Source organism: Chelonia mydas, chromosome 2, assembly GCF_015237465.2.
Source record: "Chelonia mydas isolate rCheMyd1 chromosome 2, rCheMyd1.pri.v2, whole genome shotgun sequence".
Classification (NCBI taxonomy): Eukaryota; Metazoa; Chordata; order Testudines; family Cheloniidae; genus Chelonia; species Chelonia mydas.
The window spans coordinates 66,625,645-66,649,710 of NC_057850.1; the positions used below are offsets into that span (position 1 = coordinate 66,625,645).

General features: G+C 44.2%; 1 protein-coding gene across 3 annotated transcripts in view; it reads left to right on the forward strand.

Moving 5' to 3' along the window:
- The first annotated feature begins 3,088 nt into the window (after nt 1–3,088).
- The window catches only part of LOC102936291 (transmembrane protein 68), a 48,058-nt gene continuing 27,080 nt past the window's right edge, over nt 3,089–24,066 (forward strand). For 2 of the 3 annotated variants that reach the window (XM_037892606.2, XM_043539614.1), the window contains exons 1-3: nt 3,089–3,478; nt 6,611–6,997; nt 23,604–23,768. In XM_037892606.2, the coding sequence (XP_037748534.1) occupies nt 6,682–6,997; nt 23,604–23,768 (481 nt within the window). In that variant the 5' untranslated portion in view covers nt 3,089–3,478; nt 6,611–6,681. Of the gene's footprint in view, nt 3,479–3,716; nt 3,848–6,610; nt 6,998–23,603; nt 23,769–24,066 lie in introns of those variants that run through there. The other variant, XM_037892607.2, reaches the window with a different exon arrangement.

A 24,066-nucleotide genomic window follows, 5' to 3' on the forward strand; every position in this document is an offset into this window, starting at 1 on the left:
CTATCTTGGCACCGGAGCACCAAGCCAGCGAGTACATAAACCGCAAGGGGTACTTTTCAATGGTGCTGCAAGCACTGGTGGATCACAAGGGACGTTTCACCAAAATCAGCATGGGATGGCCGGGAAGGATACATGACACTCGCATCTTCAGGAACTCTGGTCTGTATGAACAGCTGCAGCAAGGGACTTTCTTCCCAGACCAGAAAATAACAGTTGGGGATGTTGAAATGCCTATAGTTATCCTTGGGGACCCAGCCTACCCCTTAATGCCATGGCTCATGAAGCCATACACAGGCAGCCTGGACAGTAGTCAGGAGCTGTTCAACTACAGGCTGAGCAAGTGCAGAATGGTGGTAGAATGTGCATTTGGACGTTTAGAAGTGCGCTGGCGCAGTTTACTGACTCGGTTAGACTTCAGCAAAAACAATATTTCCATTGTTATTACTGCTTGCTGTGCACTCCACAATATCTGTGAGAGTAAGGGGGAGACGTTTATGGCGGGGTGGGAGGTTGAGGCAAATCGTCTGGCCGCTGATTACGTGCAGCCAGACACCAGGGCGGTTAGAAGAGTACAGGAGGGTGCGGTGTGCATCAGAGTAGCTTTGAAAATCAGTTTAATGACTGGCTAGGCTATGGTGTGAAAGTTCTGTTTGTTTCTCCTTGATGAAAACCCGCCCCCTTAGTTCACTCTACTTCCCTGTAAGCCACCCGCCTTCCTCTCCGCCCTTTGATCACCACTTGCAGAGGCAATAAAGTCATTGTTGTTTCAAATTCATGCAGTCTTTATTAATTCATCACAGAAATAGGGGATAACTGCCAAGGTAGCCCGGGAGGAGTCAGGGAGGAGGGAAGGACAAGGCCACACTGCACTTTAAAACTTATTGAATGCCAGCTTTCTATCTGGGCAGTTCTCTGGGGTGGAGTGCTTGGGTGCCCGGAGGCCCCCCCACCACATTTTTGGGCGTCTGGGTTAGGAGGCTATGGAACTTGGGGAGGAGGGCGGTTGGTTACACAGGGATTCTGTCAGCAAGCTGACACCATCTATCATCTTCAACCCGCCACTTGTCCTCGCGTTCATATTGTGCTTTCCTGGACTCTGACATTGCTTGCCTCCAAGCATTCTGCTGGGATCTTTCCATGTGGGAGGACTGCATGAGTTCAGAGAACATTTCATCGCGAGTGCGTTTTTTTCGCCTTCTAATCTTCGCTAGCCTCTGGGATGGAGATGATAGTGTGAGCGTTGAAACATTTGCAGCTGCGGGAGGGAAAAAAAAGAGAGAGAGTAGGAGTTAAAAAGACACATTTTAGAGAACAATGGGTAGACTCTTTCATGGTGAACCTTGCTGTTAACATTACATAGCACATGTGCATTCGGTACAAGGTCGCATTTTGCCTCTTATATTGAGGGTCTGCCGGTTTGGTGTGAGAGATCACACACGCAGGGCCAGGCAACAGAATTCGGCTTGCAGGCAGCCATGGTAAGCCACAATCTTTTGGCATCTTTAACCTTCATAACATGTGGGAATAGTTTCAAACAGCAGCGCCCTCATTTCCCATACCAAACAGCCATTGGGTTGGCCATTTAAAATGGGTTGGCAATTTAAAAGGAGGGCTTCAGTTTTCAGGTTAACGTGCAGCACAATTAAACAAACCCAATTAAACACCTCCCCACCCATACACCCAATTCTCTGGGATGATCGCTTCACCCCTCCTCCCACAGCGTGGCTAACAGCGGGCAAGATTTCTGTTAGCCACAGGCACAAAGCCCAGCAGGAACAGCCACCTCTGAATGTTCCCTTAATAAAATTACCCTACTTCAACCAGGTGACCATGAAGAATGACCATCCAGGAGAGCTTTATGGAGATGGCCCTGGAGGATTTCTGCTCCATCCCCAGACATATTAATAGACTTTTCCAGTAGCTGTACTGGCCGTGAATGCATCCCAAGTCTTCAGGGCAAATCAATCATTAAACACACTTGCTTTTAAACCATGTATTATATTTACAAAGGTACACTCACCAGAGGTCCCTTCTCCGCCTGGCGGGTCCGGGAGCCCACCTTGGTGGGTTCAGGGGGTACTGGCTCCAGGTCCAGGATGAGAAACAGTTCCTGGATCTCGGGGAAAATGACTTCTCTGCTTGCTTGCTGTGCACTATCTTCAACCTCCTCCTCCTCTTCATCTTCCTTGTCCCCAAAATGTGCATCCCTGTTGCGTGATAATCCATTGATGGAGTCAAAGCACAGGAGTGGGGTAGTGGTGGCTGCACCCCCTAGAATGGCATGCAGCTCATCATAGAAGCGGCATGTCTGGGGCTTTGATCCCGAGTGGCCGTTTGCATCTCTGGTTTTTTGGTAGGCTTGCCTGAGTTCCTTACGTTTCACGCTGCACTGCTGCAGGTCCCTGTTATAGCCTCTGTCCTTCATACCCTTTGGAGATTTTTTCAAATGTTTGGGCATTTCGTCTTTTGGAACGGAGTTCTGATAGCATGGATTTGTCTCCCCACACAGCGATCAGATCCCGTACCTCCTGTTCGGTCCATGCTGGAGCTCTTTTGCGATTCTGGGACTGCATGGTCACCTGTGCTGATGAGATCTGCACTCACCTGCAGCTTGCCACACTGGCCAAACAGGAAACGAGATTCAAAAGTTTATGGGCCCTTTCCTGTCTACCTGGCCAGTGCATCTGAGTTGAGAGCGCTGTCCAGAGCAGTCACAATGGAACACTCTGGGATAGCTCCCGGAGGCCAATACCGTCGAATTGCGACCACACTACCCCAAATTCGACTCGGCAAGGTTGATTTCAGAGCTAATAATCTCATCGAGAGAGGAGTATAGAAATCGATTTTAAGAGTCCTTTAAGTAAAAAAAAATGGCTTTGTTGTGTGGACGGATGCAGGGTTAAATCGATCTAACACTGCTAAATTCGACCTACACTTGTAGTGGAGACCAGGGCGCTGCTATCGGAGGCTTATGAGCCTCGGGACCAGGTTTTATCATTCGGGGCGGAAGGAAGAGGAATAGTGGTTGTCTACAATGTGACCCTCACAACAGCGCAGCTTTGGTGTTGCACCCACCCGGTTGTAAGGTGGATGGCCGCTCTTTATCGCTGGGAGCCAGCTCTCCCGTCCACAGAATAAAACCACCCCCAAGTGGGGTGCTAGCTTCCTCCAGCTCCCAGGCCAGCGCTCTTCATCGCTAAAACTTTTGTCGTTCCCGGGGTTTTTTTTTCATTCCCGGTTCATGCTCACTCCCAAGGCTGGGGGCCCCGGGGACCGGGCCCAGGATGGGGTGGGGGTTGGGTGGGGGCTCTCGCTTGTGCCTCTGGGCGCTTTTCACAAGCACCCGAAACTGGCACCAGCCCTTCTGCCGGGTGCCGCCCCCGCCCCCTGCTAACCCTGGCCGGGACCCAGCGGCGCTGGAGGCGGCCTGTGCTGGAGACAAAAAGGAGCTCAACGCCGGAGCTGCCGTCGGAGCCAGGTGAGGAGCAGGAATCGGACCCGCGGGCGGGCAGGGCTGAGCGCGGGGCCCGGCTGGTATTTACCAGCGCGGCGCCGGGGAGCGCGGGGGACGCTCGGTCCCGGGGGACGCGTGTGGGGACGGGCGGGCTCCACGCGGCGGCTGCTCCCCTGAGGCGAGCGCGCCCAACGCAGCGTGACAGCGGCCCGCGCAGCAGCCGCGGGGTTCCCGTTCCCCGGGCTGCGGCGCAGCCTCTGCCCTGCGCGGCCGCCTCCCTCCGCCTTGTGCCCTGCGCGGTGGTGCGGCTCGCGAGCTCGGAGCAGCCCCTCGGCAGCCTGCGGCGCCCCGGCCTCGGGGGTTCCCGGCAGAGCGTCACACGCGCTATCTCCGGTACCGTCTTCACCTGGCGCGGGGCGAGCCACGGCCAGCGAGCGGGCAGCTGAATTTGCTGAGCTACTTTCGGGGGCATTTTGTCTGAAAAATGTTTAGTGGTGGAGCTCAGATTACTGCTGGTGACAGCAACTGAAGACGCGGCTACAGCAGTTCCTTTAGTTTAGTTTGTGCATTTGACAGAAGGGGGGCTGAGCCAGGGGCAACAAACAAAAATGACGCTGAGAAGCCGGGGAAAGCTTGTGTAGGAAGAGAGGTTGGGAAGATTGGGACTGTTAGAGATGGAGGCAAAAGAGGCGATAGTTTGCTAAGCTTCTCTCAACCCTATCCTCTCTCATAAGGCAGCAAGGGGACTTCCAAGGAAATTAACAGGCTCCAATTCAAAAGGCATAAAAGGATCTTTTACCTAATGCATATTTAGCACGTGGAAACTCTGCCACAATATATCATTTAGGCCAAGAGTTTAGCAGGCCACCCAGACACACACAAGTTAGATGTTTATATGGATTCAGGGAACATCTGCTGGAAGGTTAGGTAATATTTAAGAAAAATGGAAGTGATCAACTCTTATTCTTCAAGGATTAACTAACTTCTAATTGATGGGCACTAGATTACCAGAATGTTGGGTGTTCTGTAGAGTTTAAAGAGAACAGAATAGGATCAGGTATTCCATAAATGCCCACTTCAGCGTTTCTTGCATCTTATAATGGTCACTGATAGAGACAGAACACTGGACCAAATTAAACACTGGCCCATCTGACAATTCCTATGTTCACATGATTGCATTTTGTGTATAGACAGTTTCACCAGTCCCCTTGTGCAGCCAATCAGGTTCTCTTGGTTGGGTTTTCCATGGAGCAAAGGGAAGAAAATATAATTAAAGACTAAAATGTGATTGAAAACTCACAAACAATGGCATATGGGTTCAGGTGCACAGCTAGGAGCTGAAACTATTTCTAACTGACTATTGTTGGGGCTGATATGATTTAAAGTTGACAGTGTCCATATAAGGATATTTGTCAAATACAATGGCAGGTTTCCAATTTAAGAGTTGTGGGAGTTGCAGTTTTATATCAGTTTATTTGGTTTATTTATCTTTCAGTCATTAGCTTTAGCATTTGTAGAAGCTTCTGACCATTGAATATTTGCTTTCCTGTAGTCTTAATTTTAGAAATATTTCCTATGACAAGACTATTAAATATTACCAGCCCAAAATTGCGGGGGGAGTCCTGCTCAGCCATATACGGGAACATGCTCAGTGCAGATATTATATTAGAGGAGTTTGGCTCCTAAACTTGAAGTCTCTACTGAGCATGGATGAACTATGATTTTTCAAAGGTTTATAACTTCACCAAATTTGGGTGGATTTTCATGGGGACAGCAAAAGGCACCTTACTGACACAAAGGCTGCACCCTGCCAAATTTTAATCCCTAGCGCTAAAGCATGGAGGGGGTTGGATCACCAGAATATTTTTTTTATATGGGAAAAACATCTTCCCCTGAACTCATTCTGCCATGGCAGATAAATTGTGTTGGCTGAAATTTTCCCAGAACAATTTAGCCTGAGGCAGATACCTGGCATGGAAAATTTCATCCCAAACTGTTTAAGTCTGGCAAAGTTATAAACAACCTAAAACAGGGTTTTATCATAGGGAGTGTCAGGCAACCTTCATAGGTGATACTGCCAGCCCCACCTTAGTAAACCATAAACACCTGGGGTTCTAATCTGTCTCCACAATCATAGGTGTTTTCTTGAAATGCAGCTGCAAGCCACTTTGTTATTTATCCTATTCTTGTGTGTTACCGGTGTATTGAATTTTGGATAGTACCACTGCTGGCACAAGAGAAGGAGAGCAAAGTATTCGGGAAATTAGCTACCTTTTGGTCTGATAATTACTATAATACAGGGCATGGCTCTGAATCTAGGGTGTTGTTTTTTTTAGTACCACTTCATATCAAAGTCCTTTGCAAAAATTTGCTAATCGGTCCTCACAATACCTAAAACAATTGTAGAACAACCTGATACCACTGAAAGTTGATGTGTTAAGCAAAGACTCAAAGATAGCTGTATTGACGCTGATATTTATTTCCTTTTATTATAGCAGCACCAAGCACTATAGTTAAGGTTTCATAATGGCTTCCAGTGGGAGGGAGAGAAGCAAGTGGGGAGAGGACCATCTAGGAAGGAGCAGGTTCCTTATTTTGGTACCTTGACCACCTTCCTCTCTGATTGCTAGTTTTCCCTCTGCCTCGATGCAGTCCTCCTTCATACTCTTTGAATACACTTTCCGTGTCCGTGTCTCCTCTGACCCATTAGTTGCTGCCTCTTCAGCCTCATTTCCTCAGCCTCCCCTCATTTGATCATCAGCCCTGGAACAGCTCTTTTGCTCACCAAGATTACCACTCACTGAATCTTGTTCTGAATAAAAACTCTTGCATCTCAGGTCTATTCTTTCAGCGCTCCCTCTCTCTAACCATCACCTAATGCCCATCAATGTTGCTCCTTATTCCCCTTGCACGGGCCTTCCATGACACTTCAGTCCATCACTGGCCACTGCCAGGATTCCTCTGCTGCGGTCAGTCCCTTCTTCTGCTGATTTTCCTCTGGCACTACTGCAATGTGTTTAAAAATAGTTCTATCGAAGTCCTACTTCACATGAGAAAAACAGGATATTAAGAACATCATTTAAATACATTGAAAGCATGTCTGCAACTTCTCTGGTAGTAGTAGGAATAAATGAACAATGTGTTCTCTCTTTCTAGGGGCAAGATTAAGAAGCTGCTTTGATTACAAAGAGAGTTTGACTCCGTTTGCCTAATATTTTTAACAGAAGATGTTAAGTAAAAGTGAATCCCTTACTTCATGGCAGGAATCAGTGATGAGTTCGACCTGGCTGACTTACGTATTAGAACAATGGACTGGTGTGGAGTACCACTATTTATACTATATCGCCTTCATCTTCTGGGTGTTAAACATAATATTCTTTGCACCTCTTTTAATTTTCATAAGCGTTAGTTGCTTTTTAAATCTTCTCCTGCACATTTACAAGAGAAAGAATGGCCTAGATGAGGATTTCTCCAGTAAGTCATGGGACAACGGAAGGTTCATGGTGGCATCCATACTTAGTATGTGTGGAAAACTGTGGCATGGTAAGACATTTTTCTCTCTGAACACTATTGTACTGTGAGATGCTATCATTTGATTATTAAAAACTGGTATCCTGAACTGTACTTGCACTCAGATAGGGATCACTGATAGATATGAGAATTTGTTGACATTTCCTGGGCATTTTGAGCCATCATAGATAATAGGAATGATGGAGGCTTTCAGCGAGGCCATTGGTTCTTCTCCAGCCCAAGTTGGTAGTAACAAAATGTACTTATTGTTTATGTGGCCCCCTTCTTGTAGCAGTGGTGGGAAATTATTAAGAAAAAGCCTACTGTAGAAAAGGAACATAAGTACTGGTATGGGTTTATAAATATTAGAACTGCCAGGCACATGATAGATTGTGGGTTTTTTGCTTAAATTAGAATCATAGGCATAGTGGATGAAGTTAATGCAGTAGATACAGAGCCTGAAAAACTCCCCCAATACAGAAAGTTTTAAATTTCTATGACTTCCCTTATCTAGAGGCTGATATAAAAGATGAAACCCACAAACAGAGACTACAGTCAGCATCCCAGGAGAAACCTCTGCATCCTCCCCTTTCCCAACAGCTTGGGGTTAGGGGGCCTGGCCTTCTCGGTAACACCTTACCTCTGCATCTCACATGCAGGGATTTAGCTAGTTGTTTATATTTATCTCTGGCTAGTGGGCAGCCAATAAACAATTTCAAGGCCTGCAATAGGTGCATTGGAACTAAATTCTGCAGTGGCAGCCCCTAAATTTGGTGCCAATATTAATAACTTATTCACTACTAGAAAATACTCTTCATTCTCCATGTCTTCCCCTGCTCTCCAAGGGCAGGTCTTCACTACCCACCAGATCAGCAGGTAGTGATCGATCCCCGAACGTGCTCCCCGTCGACTCCGGAAATCCAGCACATGAGAGGTAGAAGCGGAGTCGATGGGGGAAGCGGCAGTGGTCGACTCGCCGCCGTCCTCACGGCCAGTTACGCCGACTTCAGCTATGCTATTCGCTTAGCTGAAGTTGCGTATCTTAGGTCGACACCCCACCCCCGTTCCCCCCGTGTGGACCAGGGCCAAGTGACCCAGCTTGATTCCCAGGATTTTGGCTCCTACAATGTTGGCAAGGCAGTCTGAGTCAGAATGTCCCTCTCCCACCCCCAGTGTGTATCGGGGAAAGTGGCGCACATAGCTGGCTTCGTTGTGCCTTGGCAGTCAGCCCACCATCCTACACTTCTGTCTCCTTCCACTCCTGGGGATAGAAGGAGACAGAGTTCATGGGGCCCTGATTGAGATGAGCAGAGCAGGGATGAGATGAGCAGAGGAGAGAACACCTCTTACGGGTGTTGTTTCAGACTCTCTATAGACTCAAGAAGACATTACTGCATTGATTTTCTCACTTCACATTGTCAAGGTTATCTCTGCAAACATAAAGGCTACAAACAATTAAACAAGAGAGCGCTGAGATTCTGGAGTACAATTATGTTACAAGGAGTAAATTCTGCATCAGATTCTCTAATCATGGAATACACTGGACCCTGCTTGGGAGTGAAAGTGGGCAGCATATTTTGGATGTAAGTTTGCGATACAATATGGCAGCACAAAAGACCAATGCATCACATCTGAAACAGGGAATTGTTAATATTCCTTTCCTGTATGGTTTGGAGGGACTATTTATCCTATTACATGCTGCTCAAAATGCACAGGTTTTGGTGTGGGTGAGAGTGGAGTGTTGAAGCTTCCAAGAATTTCCAGACACACATTAATTTTGAGGGGTAAAACTAAGACACACAGGCATCAACACTTGGGCTCGGGCTCAGTGGCTGTTTAATTGCAGTGTAGACATTCAGGTTCGGGCTGAAGCCTGGGCTCTGGGACCCTGTGAGAGGGGAAGCCAGCACTTAGATTCTGTACAAATAGATGGGAAAGCCACTTATTCCTTTTTTCTAGTTTTAGTTTGTGAGTAAGATGCTACTTTTACATTAAAAAGAAAAGGAGTACTTGTGGCACCTTAGAGACTAACAAATTTATTTGAGCATAAGCTTTCGTGAGCTACAGCTCACTTCATCGGATGCATAAAGCTTATGCTCAAATAAATTTGTTAGTCTCTAAGGTGCCATAAGTATTCCTTTTCTTTTTGCGAATACAGACTAACACGGCTGCTACTCTGAAACCTGTATTTGTATAAAGTGGCTGCATCCTCTACTGGCAGTTGGGGTGAACTGCCTACATGTTATGTTACTGGAACTGTGTCTTTGTGGGCTGAGTGTCCCAGTCAGTCTGGGCAAGGCACTGAACCTATTATTTATTATGCACAGCCAGCTGGAACAGGATACAGAACAAACCAGATCTCTTATAAGCACCATGTAAAGTATTCAAGCCAGGGGACGCCAAAACAAATTAACGAAACAGATATGTCCTCTTCAAGAAGGTCACAGTGAAGAAGCCATCTTTTAAACAAAGTTCATAAGGCCCTTACCTCAGGGCCCTAATTCAGAGCTCCTAAAATTAGCATCAGACAAAATCTTTGTGCCCAGTCAGGCTAGTTTCCTGGTGCCTGAGAAACCTGCATGACTTCTGGTCTCCTGCTCAGTCTTTTTCCTATTTAAGTAGTCCAGGTCCAGGCCGGGGCAGGGGACTTCCTTGATTATACCTAGAGAATTTTGGTTGTAGGCGCCACCCTGTTCCTTCAAGGCTGGTACAGTCCTTCAAATACCTTAAGCACTGAGTGATCACTGAATGCTATACTTGACCACCAAGACGACTTCTTTGATGGGAGCAGCAACAGATCCTTTCCAGCAGTGCTGTGGAGTTTTGGTTCCTTTCCTCCTCCTCCATCAACCCCTATCTTTCCATCCTTTTCCTCTTTCATCCAGAAGAAAAGAGATCCCCCTGCTCCCAGGCAAGTTCAATAACTTAGCTATTAAAAAATATTGTCCCATTTGGCTGAATGAGTGTATTGTATCCACTCCATCTTGAACATGTCAAAACGCTCTTCTCCACACCTTCCCAAATAGCTTCATTTTGAAGGGGGTTGTCATAACCATATAGCTAAGGATAGTCTAGAATTCCTCCTTACTTGTAAGGGGTTAAGAAGCTCAGATAACCTGGTTGGCACCTGACCAAAAGGACCAATGGGGAAAGAAAATACTTTCAAATCTGGGGTGGGAGGGGAGAGGCTTTTTTTGTGCTCTTTGTTTGGGTGTTCTCTTGGGAAGCAGAGAAGCACCAGGTCAGAAAATTCCTTCTCCTATAAACCATCCAAAAGTGAGTCTCAGTATTGCAGAAAGAGTAAGTAAATAAGGCAGGGCGTGTTAGATTACATTTTGTTTTCAACTTGTGAATTTTCCTGCAGGAAATTAACTACCCTGCCCTCAGACAGAAAAAAAAAACTCCAGGTGCTCACAGCTTAAAAAAAAATCCTTAACAAAACCCCACAAAACCTCCCTGCTTTCCAAGCAGCCAAAAGGAAAAAAAAATTGTACTTTTAAAATCCGACTGTGCTTTTGGTTCAAAATGATCCCACCGCTCTGCCACCATGTCAGGGTTCCCTCCCCACTCTGAACTCTAGGGTACAGATCTGGGGACTCGCATGAAAGCCCCCTAGGCTTATTTCTACCAGCTTAGGTAAAAACTTCCCCAAGGCACACATCCTTTGTCCTTGGACGGTATGCTGCCACCACCAAGTGATTTAGACAAAGAATCAGGGAAAGGACCACTTGGAATTCCTATTTCCCCAAAATATCCCCCAAGCCCTACACCCCCTTCCTGGGAAGGCTTGAGAATAATATACCAACCAATAGGTAAACCAGATCCTTAAAAAACGGAACTTTATTATAAAGGGAAAAAAAGTAAAAGAAGCACCTCTGTAAAATCAGGATGGAAGGTAACTTTACAGGGTAATCAGATTCAAAACACAGAGGATTCCCCTCTAGGCAAAACTTTAAAGTTACAAAAAAAACACGGATAAACCTCCCTCTTAGCACAGGGAAAATTCACAAGTTGAAAACAAAAGGTAATCTAATGCGCCCTGCCTTATTTACTTACTCTTTCTACAATATTGAGACTCACTTTTGGATGGTTTATAGGAGAAGGAGTTTTCTTACCTGGTGCTTCTCTGCTTCCCAAGAGAACACCCAAACAAAGAGCACAAACAAAGCCTCCCCCGCCCCCCAGATTTGAAAGTATCTTCTTTCCCCATTGGTCCTTTTGGCCAGGTGCCAACCAGATCATTTGAGCTTCTTAACCCCTTACAAGTAAGGAGGAATTCTAGGCTACCCTTAGCTGTATGGTTATGACAGGGGTCTAAGAAGGTTTTCTCCTATTACAGCATCATTGGAGAAGACGTGGGTTAAATAAATCAAAGATCCATCAACTGAGAGTTACTAACGTGATACCAAGTCCAATAGGACTTGAAGCTTACACATTTTCTGCAGTTTCAAAGACCAGCTTTTCCTTCCTACACCTCAGCTGATGTAGCAGGAAGTCTTTTGGAGTTCCCGATTTGTGGCTGTAAAATTTGAACGTGTGCTCACAAATGAGAGTTTGGATCCTCCTCTCTTGCTCTGAGAGCTACCATTGCACACATAGCCATGGTCTGAACTGCCCTCTGTCATTCCTCAGCCCCAGCCCCAGAAGAAGTCATCAGCTAGGAACCCCCACTGCAGAAAAACATCACCAGCCAATCAAAGACAACTCCCAGCATTGTTATACAGCTTGGCCTGTGTTGCTCCCAGTTTCTTGGCTAACTCCTATGCAAAATTCTGGAATCTAAGAACACAGGGCAGGCAGCACCAGATAAAGATCCTACCAGCAGAAACAACCTCATCCAAGCATCCTTTGATGACACTTTTATTGTTTGGAGCATCTCTAGAGAGAGCTTTAAATGATTTGGACAGAGCTTTTAATGACTTCTTTGGATCTTAGTCAAACATTGTCTCCATTTCCATCATCTAGAGCAGTGGTTCCCAAACTTGTTCCGCCGCTTGTGCAGGGAATGCCCCTGGTGGGCCACACCGGTTTGTTTACCTGCCACGTCTGCAAGTTCAGCCGATCAGGGCTCCCAGTGGCTGTGGTTCGCTGCTCCAGGCCAATGGGAGCTGCTGGAAGCGGCGCAGGCCGAGGGACATATAGAAAAGGTACCAAGAAGGCTATTGCAGATGATTAGAGGCATAGAAAACTTCAGCATGATGAAAGATTTCTCAGATTATAGAGTTCTTCAAGTGGCTCTGTATATTCCCACTTATGGGTATTGCTCTGCCTAGTGGTATCTAAGTAGGACCCTCTCCTAGCAGTGTACCTTAGAGCACACTCACGTGTCCATTCCTCCCCCCCCCCCCCCCAACATATCCAAATGTTTTGAAAGTGAGGATATAAGGGGTGGGTTGACCTGAGCTCTTCACCACCTCAGTTCCTTCAAACCGCATGCCTGGATGGAATTGAACCGCTCCAGTCTCTTTGGATCTGGAGTCCTTTCTGCCTGAAGTGTTCTTTCTTGTAGCTAGTTAGTGTTAGTATAGGTATAGTCAGTTAGTGCATAGCTCGGTTCCAGGTTATGGCAGAACTGAAGGAGAAGATGGGATTCAAGAGGTCCACTTCATGTCCCACTGTCTTCCCTGTGTCTGACGACCACATGTGGTACCTCAAGTGCCTGGGAGAGGGCTTCTCTCCTTCTAGGTGTTCTATTTGACAGACTTTTAGACTCAGAGTCTGCAAGGACAGACAGGCTCAATTATAGCTCCTTCTTCTCATCCCTCTGGATCTGGACAGTTGTTGGATCCAAAGTCCAAGAGGCCAGTCTTGACTCCTGTGGCTTCCGGTAAGTCAAAACTGTTGAAGTGCTCCAGGAACTGGAGCCCCATCAGGTCCAGCTTTGGTTCCCTCTGCTACCTCTGAAGCTACCTATGTCAGAACCGAGGGCCACGTGGTTGGCTTCAGCTGTCTTGCGTCCCAAGAAAAAGTCGAGGGCTAAGATGACCACTCTCAGCTGTGCTGTATCCCATGCATCAGACTTCTCGGATCCATCCAATTCCAACGGAGCCTCCACAGCTTCGAAATCCTGGTTGTTTCCAGTCTCTTCTTCAGAAACTAGCAGCATGGATTTGAGTCTTGTATTGGATGTGATGCTGTCCATGTCTTTGGCTCTGACTGTTACTGTTATAAGCAAAAGAGGCCTAAGGACAAATCAGCCACTGTTAGCAGTGCCAGATCCCATGCCTCGGATTTATCAGATCCAGCCCATATGACAGAACTGCTATGATTCTAAAATCTAGATTTTCACCTTCAGCTCTGGCTGCTAGGGAGATAGATGGCACCAGATCCAATGCAGGATACAAATCTAAGTCTTTGGCTTTGGCAACAGTTCCATCAGTTTTGATTCCAGGTCCATCTTTGGTTCCAAAAGATGCAGTGATGGTGTTAGCTGAAGTTCACTGTTTAGCTTCTGATTGTTCCTTGGATCCAGCTGTGAAACAGAAGGTCTCCAGAAAGAGGCAAGAATCACCGGTGCTTCTTCTTCATCTGAAAGAAAGAAAAGAACAGAGGACATTGTTACTGTTTCCCCAGAATGTGGCTAAGAACTCAGGGCTTCCTTTAGTGCCTCGGACTCTGCTGCTAGAACATTGACTCCTGCTATGAGGAGACATGCTTGGGTTTGCTGCTCTTCTCTGGCCCTGGATACCAGACTTAAACTAGAGGATCTGTCCTTCAAAGGGGATGATCTCAGAGAAAAGACAGATGAGTTGCTGGAATAGCTAAAGGAGGCAAGATCAACAGCCCATTTTCTGGGCTTGATTTCTTCTGAGACGAGGAGACCTTCTACTCCTTCTTTTCGTTATCCTAGACAATTCTGTCCCAAGTCATCGTTATCCTATTTTTCGCCTAATATAAGATGTCAGCAGTACCACTAATTGACATCCTTCCAGAGCCAACATAAAAAAAAGGTCATTTAAGTCAAGGCCTAAATCTCAGCAACCTGCTGCCTCCATGACGTCTTTGTCTTGAAACACTGGGGCTCAGAATTGATGGGACGATTGTTGGAATTATTTTTTAGGCAGCGTATTACAACACTAATTTAATCATAAATTCCTTTATTAAATTCAGAGGCCAAATGGTATTGATACAATTGCTCTAAACATGCCTAAAAAGTCTAAATAATAAGCAATTTACTACATCCAAACAGTAACACAACATTTGTAAGCACTTAATCAAGATACTTACAATTGGGCTAAACTCAGGGGTGCTTAGGTCCATATTGGTCAGCTTCAATATGGTCAGGCAGGTATTGGCAATGAACCCTTTAAGAGTTTACTTTTTTATGTCCTTTCACAAACAAGGGATGTCATTGCCAATCACTGACTTCAGCTAAAATCCAGTTTGAGACAGTTCACCCTTATTTCCAGTTTTAATCCAGATAAGATTTACAATTTCCTTTCTCCCCAAAGGCCTTTCTTCCCTATCTCTTCCCCTCCTTCTTCCTGACCAACAGTTTTTCCGTTGCTCCTGGGTTCACATAGGCCCTAATTTCTGAGATAACACTGGTGTGTGGGGTGGGAAGGTCCATGCTGGCTCCTTCTACGACAGATTCTCTCTGTCTTGTTTAAAACCATCTGCAATCACCCCTATTGGTCAGAAGCCTTCTTTTTAGAAATGTCCCTTTATTTTATTAGGTTTCAGAGTAACAGCCGTGTTAGTCTGTATTCGCAAAAAGAAAAGGAGGACTTGTGGCACCTTAGAGACTAACCAATTTATTTGAGCATGAGCTTTCGTGAGCTACAGCTCACTTCATCGGATGCATACTGTGGAAATTGCAGAAGACATTATATACACAGACACCATGAAACAATACCTCCTCCCACCCCACTCTCCTGCTGGTAATAGCTTATCTAAAGTGATCATCAAGTTGGGCCATTTCCAGCACAAATCCAGGTTTTCTCACCCTCCGCCCCCCCACAGACAAACTCACTCTCTTGCTGGTAATAGCCCATCCAAAGTGACCACTGTCTTCACAATGTGTATGATAATCAAGGTGGGCCATTTCCTGCAGAAATCCAGGTTCTCTCACCCCCTCACCCCCCTCCAAAAACCACACACACAAACTCACTCTCCTGCTGGTAATAGCCTATCCAAAGTGACCACTCTCCTTACAACCTGCATGAAAATCAAAGTGGGCCATTTCCAGCACAAATCCAGGTTTTCTCACTCCCCCACCCCCATACACACACAAACTCACTCTCCTGCTGGTAATAGCTCATCCGAAGTGACCACTCCCCCTACAATGTGCATGATAATCAAGGTGGGCCATTTCCAGCACAAATCCAGGTTTTCTCACCCCCCCCCCCCCGGGGTGCTGGAAATGGCCCACCTTGATTATCATGCACATTGTAGGAGGAGTGGTCACTTCGGATGAGCTATTACCAGCAGGAGAGTGAGTTTGTGTGTGTATGGGGGTGGGGGAGTGAGAAAACCTGGATTTGTGCTGGAAATGGCCCACTTTGATTTTCATGCAGGTTGTAAGGAGAGTGGTCACTTTGGATAGGCTATTACCAGCAGGAGAGTGAGTTTGTGTGTGTGGTTTTTGGAGGGGGGTGAGGGGGTGAGAGAACCTGGATTTCTGCAGGAAATGGCCCACCTTGATTATCATACACATTGTGAAGACAGTGGTCACTTTGGATGGGCTATTACCAGCAAGAGAGTGAGTTTGTCTGTGGGGGGGCGGAGGGTGAGAAAACCTGGATTTGTGCTGGAAATGGCCCAACTTGATGATCACTTTAGATAAGCTGTTACCAGCAGGAGAGTGGGGTGGGAGGAGGTATTGTTTCATGGTGTCTGTGTATATAATGTCTTCTGCAATTTCCACAGTATGCATCCGATGAAGTGAGCTGTAGCTCACGAAAGCTCATGCTCAAATAAATTGGTTAGTCTCTAAGGTGCCACAAGTCCTCCTTTTCTTTTTTATTTTATTAGTTATTCTTTGAACCCTACTTCATTCTGTCTGGCCTTCTAACTCATTCTTTTCAAGGACTTTCTTTTACATGCAAATTAGGGCCCTTCTTTACAAAATATTCCCTTAACCAAACTTAAGATGACTTTAATTTTGTATTTATTCTACAATGATTGGGTGTCAAGATCCAACCAGTCAGGACCATTTCCTCCCTCAGTTTAGAGAAAGGCTAGCCCATTTTATAGACACTTGAAGGCAAATTACATTAAGTTTCACAGACTATGCCCTTCCAATTTTTCATGAGGCTATTTTACTTTCAGAGGTGGAAAAATTGCTTCTGATAGGGGGGAAGTCGAGGAGGTGCCCAAATACAAGAGAAATCAAGGGTGTTATTCCCAGTACTTTCTGGTTGTCTGGGCTGGGGCATGGGCACAAAGCTGGCACTAGGCATAAGCAGAGTAAACAATTTCTTAGGGTCTCAACCAGCTCAAGGGAACCCCCATTTCCTCTTTATTATTAGAATTAGCCTGTTTCAGTATTATGGGGGGATGCCAAAAATATTCCTGCTTAGGGCCTCCAATGGACTAGCACCGGCAATGCATGGGCGGCCTGTCCTAGGGGTTAGCATTGGGTGCGGGCCAAAGGTCCAGTGACCAGGAGGAAATTACCAGGAATCAGGCAAGTCTGGAATGCCAAGAGATCAGAACTGAGAGACAAACTGGAGGACAGGGATCAAGAGACAGTTACCAAGACTCAGGCCGAATCAAGATGCCAGGAAGTCAGGATCAGATGAGAAACCAGAGGGCAGGAAACAGGTGGCAGTTACCAAGAGTCAGGCCAGATCAGGAGGTCAGGATCAGGAGGCAGGAAGAGGTAAATATCAGACCAGCATTCCATGGCAGGGTGAAGCTTAATTGTATGTCCTGTTTCCTTCTCTCCCTCTGAAATAGGGGCTATGGCCCAATCAGGAGCCTTGGAGCTCTCCTCATCAGAGTGTAGGGACGTGGCTTATGCCGCCGTTGGGCTTCATGGACTCCAGTTCCAGCTGTTGTCTGTGAGCTGCTAGGTGGAGGACTGGAGTGAGATAATTCCCAGGACTCCTGGTTTCAATACCCGTGAGGCCTGACACTGGTACAGAAAAAGGATGGGGAATTCTGTCCAATTTTTGATTTAAGGAACCTTAACAAATACATTCAGAAGTTTTGGTTCTGCATGTTAACTTTGGCTTCCATAATTCCTTCACTTTCAGTTATGGATTTGTTGACAGTTCTCGATTTAAAGAACACGTAATTGCATATATTGATTCATCACATTCATCGCAAATACGTTCATTTCATATCCATCAGAGAATTAATTTGCCGATATCTTTCCAAAAGTCACTTTCTAATAAGGAAGAATTTATTTTACATACTTTGGATGTGAGAAAGGCCCTTGCTGATTAGCTAGATAGAACTAAAAGTTTTTGAAAATCATGTATATTATTTGTGTCTTATTCTAAGAATCATATGGGTTTTATGGTTTCTTCTCAGATTATTGCTAGATAAATTAAACAATGTATTGTTGAATGTTACATATTAGCAGAAATTCCTGTACCTACTTCAGTACAATCACATTCCACTAGAGCTGTAGCAACTTCTTTTGCTTGCCATAAGCAGGTCCCTGTTGCTGAAATATGAAGAGCTGCAACCTGGAATTCTGTACACACTTTTACCAGGCATTATGCTCTGGATTTGGTCAGTAGGGCTGATGCTACATTCAGGAGAGTCCTGCTTCAGTCACTGTTCAATGGGGATTCTGTTCATGCCTACAGATTATTATTAGCACTGCTTGTAAATTGAAACCATAAGTGAGAATATAGTAGAAATAAAATAGGTCCAAAAAAGGACACTGCAGATGATAAGCCATGGAAAAGCTTGGTGAAAGATATAGAATCATAGACTTTAAGATCAGAAGGGACCATTATGATCCTCTAGTCTGACCTGCTGCACAACGCAGGCCACAGAATCTCACCCACCCACTCCTGTTACAAACCCCTAATCTATGTTTGAGCTATTGAAGTCCTCAAATCGTGGTTTAAAGACTTCAAGGTGCAGAGAATCCTCCAGCAAGTGACCTGTGCCCCACGCTGCAGAGGAAGGTGAAAAAGCCCCAGGGCCTCTGCCAATCTGCCCTGGGGAAAAATTCCTTCCCGATGCCAAATATGGCCATCAGCTAAACCCTGAGCATGTGGGCAAGGCTCACCAGCCAGACACCCAGGAAAGAATGCTCTGTAGTAGCTCAGATCCCACCCCATCTAACATCCCATCACGGGCCATTGGGCATATTTACTGCTAATAGTCAAAGATCAATTAATTGCCAAAATTAGGCTATCCCATCATACCATCCCTTCCATAAATTTATCAAGCTTAATCTTGAAGCCAGATATGTCTTTTGCCCCCACTGCTCCCCTTGGAAGGCTGTTCCAGAACTTCACTCCTCTGATGGTTAGAAACCTTCATCTAATTTCAAGTCTAAACTTCCTGATGGCCAGTCTATATCCATTTGTTCTTGCATCCACATTAGTACTGAGCTTAAATAGTTCCTCTCCCTCCCTGGTATTTATCCCTCTGATATATTTATAGAGACAATCATATCTCTCCTCAGCCTCTTTTGGTTAGGCTAAACAAGCCAAGATCTTTGAGTCTCCTTTCAGAAAACAGGTTTTCCATTCCTCGGATTATCCTAGTAGCCTTTCTCTGTACCTGTTCCAGTTTGAATTCATCCTTTTTAAACATGGGAGACAGGAACTGCACACAATATTCCAGATGAGGTCTCACCAGTGCCTTGTATAACGGTACTAACACCTCCTTATCTCTACTGGAAATACCTCACCTGATGCATCCCAAGTCCGCATTAGCTTTTTTCACGGCCATCTCACATTGGCGGCTCATAGTCATCCTGTGATCAACGAATACGCCGAGGTCCTTCTCCTCCTCTGTTACTTCCAAGTTATGCGTCCCCAGTTTGTAACAAAAATTCTTGTTATTAATCCCTAAATGCATGACCTTGCACTTTTCGCTATTAAATTTCATCCTATTACTATTACTCCAGTTTACAAGGTCATCCAGATCTTTCTGTATGATATCTTCCTGTATGATTTTATGAAAGATTAAAATTATTAAGAGTATGTAGTTTAGAGAGAAACTATTGAACAGTATAAAGAAGGTAAATCATGCTTCTAGGTACATTTTCACCACAATACAAGAAGGGAGACACAAATGAAATTAAAAGCAACAAATTTAAAATAAATAAAGAAAAAATATTTTTAAACAATGCATCATGAAACTGGGGAACTAAGTGCCACAGTATTATGAAAGCAAAAAGGATCAGACAGTTTTATCTGAATAAGTATATCCACAATTCTATGATGCTGAAAATGTGTTAAGCACATAAACTTGTGTGCTTCAGGACACAAGCCAACTTTTAACTGCGTGGTTAGACAAAACACTTTCTCCAGATATGCTTTTTGGTAATGGCTCATTGTGGAGGTTTGGAGCATCTTCTACTGATCACTGTTAGAAACAGGATACCGAACTGGATAGACCATTGGTGTAGTCCCATGTGGCATTTTCTATGTTACCACTTTCCAGCAGCTCCACTCTTGGGATTAAGTTGTGCAAAAGGCTTGTGGAGGCCTTCCAAAATGAATTTCCCACTATGGGTACTGACATAAATGGGGCTTCTTATGTTGACTTCAAAGGCTATTGCATTAGGCCCCATGTGTGCAAAATTATCCTAAGAGTCATAATTTAGGAATAATGATCAGCCTAATGCAGTTATACTTCATGTTGCAGCAAGAAAAATAACTAGGATAGTACTTAATAAACTAAAGGATGTAAAAGAAAATAATTTTAGGTTTAGTTGTAAAAGTAAATTATTGGGGGGAAAATTAGCCACTTCAGAGTATAGACAAGTATAGTTTCAGGTTTCTAATGTGGAAAATACAATATAACTGTTCAATATAACTAATCAAAAAAGATATAGTAGTGAAAGCTAACAGGGAAACAATACCATAGTTTCTTTCTGATGTGGTAGATTTGATAAGCAATTTCCATGACAGCTCATTTTATTGCAACTGATCTGGATTAGCATCTGAGCCATCAACTGTGTCTCACTCAGTGACTGAAATTTATCATGTTAAACCATGATCTACCAAAAGCATTTTTTCCATCTATCCTCTCTATCTCTGAGTGAAGAAGGCCAGTTTTTAACTTGATGGGTTTTCTGTTTACATCACACTTGAATAGGCACAAGTGACCAATGAGATTACTGAATTTTTGAAAGCCAATTGAGACTTTGATATCAAGCCTCTTCTTAGCTCTTTATTCTCACATTGCTTTCCAGCGAATAGAGTGTGCAAGAGCTGAGCTCTTCCCCAGTGTTCCAGACCTCCTGTAGTGTATTTTCGTAAGGCCTCTCTGCAGTCATGAAAATGGCTGAGAAACAACTGAGACGGTGTAGAGGAAAACTATGGTCCTTCACATTTCTCTGATTGTCGCTGATCTCTGAGCTGTCATCCACCAATCTGAAGCTGGAGGAAATAACCCAGCATCTCCAAAGCCAATACTTGTGCTGGTGCATTGTTAGGTCAAGTCGAACAGTTAAAGATAGTTAATAGGACATGGTATTTTTCAGTTCACTAGGCCTTTCTTTGTACTTCCAGCCCTATAGTCATTCTAATTATGTGGTGATTTTTCTATTGTTTTATTACTGTTCTAGTCTTTGACATATCCTTTCAATGAACATTGGCTTCATGGTTATATTTTGTTTTGGGGTTTGTTTTTACTCATGATTTCACTTTCAAGTTCTAGATATATTTTTTTCCCCACTTTAGATTTTCCTTGAGTGCAATTTTTTTTTTAATCCCATCCATATGTGTCTCATCTAGGTTTGAATTGTTTTTAGTTTTCCCGATTTGTGTATGCTAAAGCTCTAAAAACTAGCAGACCGCTTATTCATTTGAATTGATGCTCAACATTCTGTAGTTTCATTGGTTGCTAATAACTATCTGTGACGTTCCCCTCTGGTGTTATCTGGACCGGTGATCTGCTAGGTCACTCCAATCCTTAACTCTGGGAACCAGCCTTACCCTGCTCTGTTGTGAGAACCCCCACTCCTGGGCTGTTCATGCGCAGCTTCTAGCATGTGAGCTGCTCCTTGGATTGTGCAATCGAATGACACTAGCCAATATCTCTGGTCCCAGACAACCCTAGGAACCCCCATCTTGCAGTGTCCAGTTATGTCCACTGGACGCTGCAAGCTTATACGAGCTTGACAATTTAACAAAGACATTGATATGTACCAGGCTCGTTATCTCAAGGGGAGTTTCAGACACACTTCAAACCAAACGCACTGCTTCAGGTAGAATAAATAAACATTTATTACCTATGAAGATAGATTTTAAGTGATTATAAGTCAAAGCATAACAAGTCAGATTTGGTCAAATGAAATAAAAGCAACACTGTCAATGCCTTTACAAACTTAGATGCTTCTCACCACAGGCTGGCTGGTACCAAACCTTCAGCCAGGCTCTCCCCTTTGATCAGCACTTCAGTCACTTGGTGTGATGTCTGTAGATGTAGGTAGAAGGGGGAGAGAGAGCGAGAGAGCATGGCAAATGTCTCTCCCTTTTATCCTGTTCTTTCTTCTCCCTTGGCTTTTCCCCCTCCCCCTTCAGAGTCAGGTGAGCATTACCTCATCGCAGTCCCATACTGACCAAAGGAAGGGAGGTGACTCACTTGAACAGATCCTTTTGTTGCTGCCTAGACCAGTGTCCTTTGTTCATGTGAGGCTGGGCTAGGTTTTCTCATACCTTTCCTGATGAAGTGTGAACTGCCTCTCTGTTCTTGGAGAGTTTTTGCCTGGACTTATTTTAAACCATGAGGATACATTTTCAGCCTCGTAACAATATAGATGAAATTAAAACCTATAACATTATTGTAACAATTACTATAACAACAACGCTCAGTGCATCATGAACCTTCTGAAGACACCCAACATGACAAACTTTGCATTGGATACCACACAGTCATTTTACAAGGATGAACATGGGAGTGCTGGGTGTTACCCCGAAGTACAGAGCGTCACATTATCCAAGTGTGACATGAACAAAAAACCCATCAAGTTAGAGAATAGCCTGGATCTTTAGTTGAATACTGTGATGGACTGTACTCCTGTATTTACACTATTATAATAATCTTTGCACAAAGTATGCCTTGTGAGGTATCATTTGAAAACTCATAATTTGCTGGTCATTATTGTCCTGGTAAAATATGTGTGGTGATATTGTATGTGAAGTTATAAGATTCCACTGTACGATGTTACTAAAACATGTTCCAAGTCTGAGGAGTGGTAAAACCAGTTCCTCAGAACAAAGGTCAAGCTAACGCATCAGCCAGGTATAAACAAGGTCAATGGGCCATTACCGGCTAAGTGGCTATTCATTGGCAGTCAAAAGGGCATGGACAGAAAATTTACAATTTAGCAAAGAAATAGCATGGGGTTCCTGTCTACGCAGTTTGCCTGGCAAAATGCTCCCAGGTAAAAATGCTTCTCAAATGGAGGACAGGACTATAAAAAAGAAGGGGGCATACACCCCACAGGAGCCCACCCAGCCTCCTCTCTCACCCACTCTGTCCATCAATTCACTGCATCAGAAGGAACAAAGGAAGCAGCCATTACACAGAAGAAGGGGTCCTAGCCTTAGGAGTTTGGTCAGTAAGACTGTTAAGAACACATGGTAACTTTGCTTTGAATTTAACAAAGTTTGTTAAATTAGGAACTATTTGCATTTTATTTTTCTTCTAACCATTTCTGACTGTTATGCCTTATTCCTTGTATTCACTTAAAATCTATCTCTTTGTAGTTAATAAACTTGTTTTATTGTTTTATCTTAACTAGTGTGTTTGAATTGAAGTGTTTGGGAAACTCCACTTGAGAGAACAAGGTTTGTGCATATCATTTCTGTTAATAGAATGATGGACTTTCTATAAACCTGTATTGCCCAGAGAAGGGTTGGGCAGTAGAAGACATACATTTCTGGGGAAAATCTGGGACTGGAAGTATGCTGGCGTCACCCTGCAGTTTAATTCAGGCTGGCAAAAGCCTAGGTGTGACTGGCAGACTGCAAGTGCACACATACATCGCTGGGAGTGACTTACATGCTAGAGACACTGAGCAGTCCTGATGGGAAGCTACAGCAGCAAAACAGTGTAAAGGAGGCTTGAGGGCAGGTGTAGCACAGCTACTCACCACTCTAGATTGTACTGTGGGTATGTCACAAATGCCATTTACAAGTAAGAATTTGTTTCCTTGATTTCTGACTCCTTTTAAATCAAGGTCACAATTACAAAAATAAGAACAATGACTCAAGACTGCACCAATACATTAGGCCTCTGTGGGCTGACATAGGGTTCAGTGATGCAGGAAATCAAGAATAGGGTTGCCATTTTCTCACTACATTTTGACTATCAAGTGAAATGTTTGACTATCAGATCCAAGAGTTAATTGTTATGCTAAAACTTACAGTGCAGTTTCCCCACATATCATCAAGAGTTTCCACAGCTCTAGTAAGGAGTTTTTTTTTTTTAAATCAAAGCTTGACTGGTATAAAGTTGGTATTGAAACTGTTGTACTTTGTACTCTTGACAGGTTATGAGCTTCATGGTATAGAAAAAATTCCGGAAGGACCAGGGCTTATAGTTTATTACCATGGAGCCATTCCTGTAGACTACGGCTACTTTATCAGTGATCTTTATATACAGACGGGAAGACTCTGTTACTCAGCAGTTGATCGCTTCTTTGCTAAGTTACCAGGTAAAGTATTTTTATTATAAATGAGAGAGTTAGTAATATTTTGAATTCAGAGATTCTAATTCATGCCATGTTACAGATAAATACATTATTACAAATATTAAGACTTAAACAAAATGCTTTCCAGGTATGCACTACAGAAAATAGTATAATTTCAAGCATTTGAGAAACTCTGTGGTCTTTAGAATTTCATTATAGCTAAAGGTTTCTAGATTTCAAAAAACTTTGCATGTAGCTTTAACATAAAAATGAAATATGTTCTTTCTGTTCTCTTATTATTGGTATGATTGACTGTTATAAA